A 614-nucleotide genomic window follows, 5' to 3' on the forward strand; every position below is an offset into this window, starting at 1 on the left:
CCGTCGCTGAACGAGACAGGCCATGTTCAGCGCAAGTGCAAAGATCGTGAAGCCAAACGGCGAAAAGCCAGATGAGTTTGAGTCTGGAATTTCCCAGGCCCTCCTGGAATTGGAGATGAACTCTGATTTAAAGGCACAATTAAGGGAGCTGAACATCACTGCAGCTAAGGAAATTGAAGTTGGTGCGGGTAGAAAAGCGATCATCATCTTTGTTCCAGTTCCACAGTTGAAATCTTTTCAGAAGATTCAGGTGCGACTAGTGCGTGAGCTGGAGAAGAAGTTCAGTGGCAAACATGTGGTCTTCATTGCTCAGAGAAGGATTCTTCCTAAACCAACCAGAAAAAGCCGCACCAAGAACAAGCAGAAGCGTCCCAGAAGCCGCACCTTAACTGCAGTCCATGATGCCATTTTAGAAGACCTTGTTTTCCCAAGTGAGATTGTGGGCAAGAGAATCAGAGTGAAACTGGACGCCAGCCGACTCATTAAAGTTCATCTGGACAAAGCTCAGCAGAACAATGTCGAACACAAGGTGGAAACTTTTTCGGGCGTTTACAAGAAGCTCACTGGCAAAGATGTTATTTTTGAATTCCCAGAGTTCCAGCTGTAAAGTGACA

General features: G+C 46.3%; 1 protein-coding gene across 1 annotated transcript; it reads left to right on the plus strand.

Moving 5' to 3' along the window:
• The first annotated feature begins 22 nt into the window (after positions 1-22).
• LOC117799152 (40S ribosomal protein S7) lies at positions 23-607 on the plus strand. Its single transcript, XM_034651610.1, has one exon. The coding sequence runs from the start codon at positions 23-25 to the stop codon at positions 605-607; it is 585 nt and encodes a 194-aa protein (XP_034507501.1).
• Positions 608-614: the final 7 nt, after the last annotated feature.

The sequence above is a fragment of the Ailuropoda melanoleuca genome, unplaced genomic scaffold, assembly GCF_002007445.2.
Source record: "Ailuropoda melanoleuca isolate Jingjing unplaced genomic scaffold, ASM200744v2 unplaced-scaffold43808, whole genome shotgun sequence".
In the NCBI taxonomy this organism is placed as follows: Eukaryota; Metazoa; Chordata; class Mammalia; order Carnivora; family Ursidae; genus Ailuropoda; species Ailuropoda melanoleuca.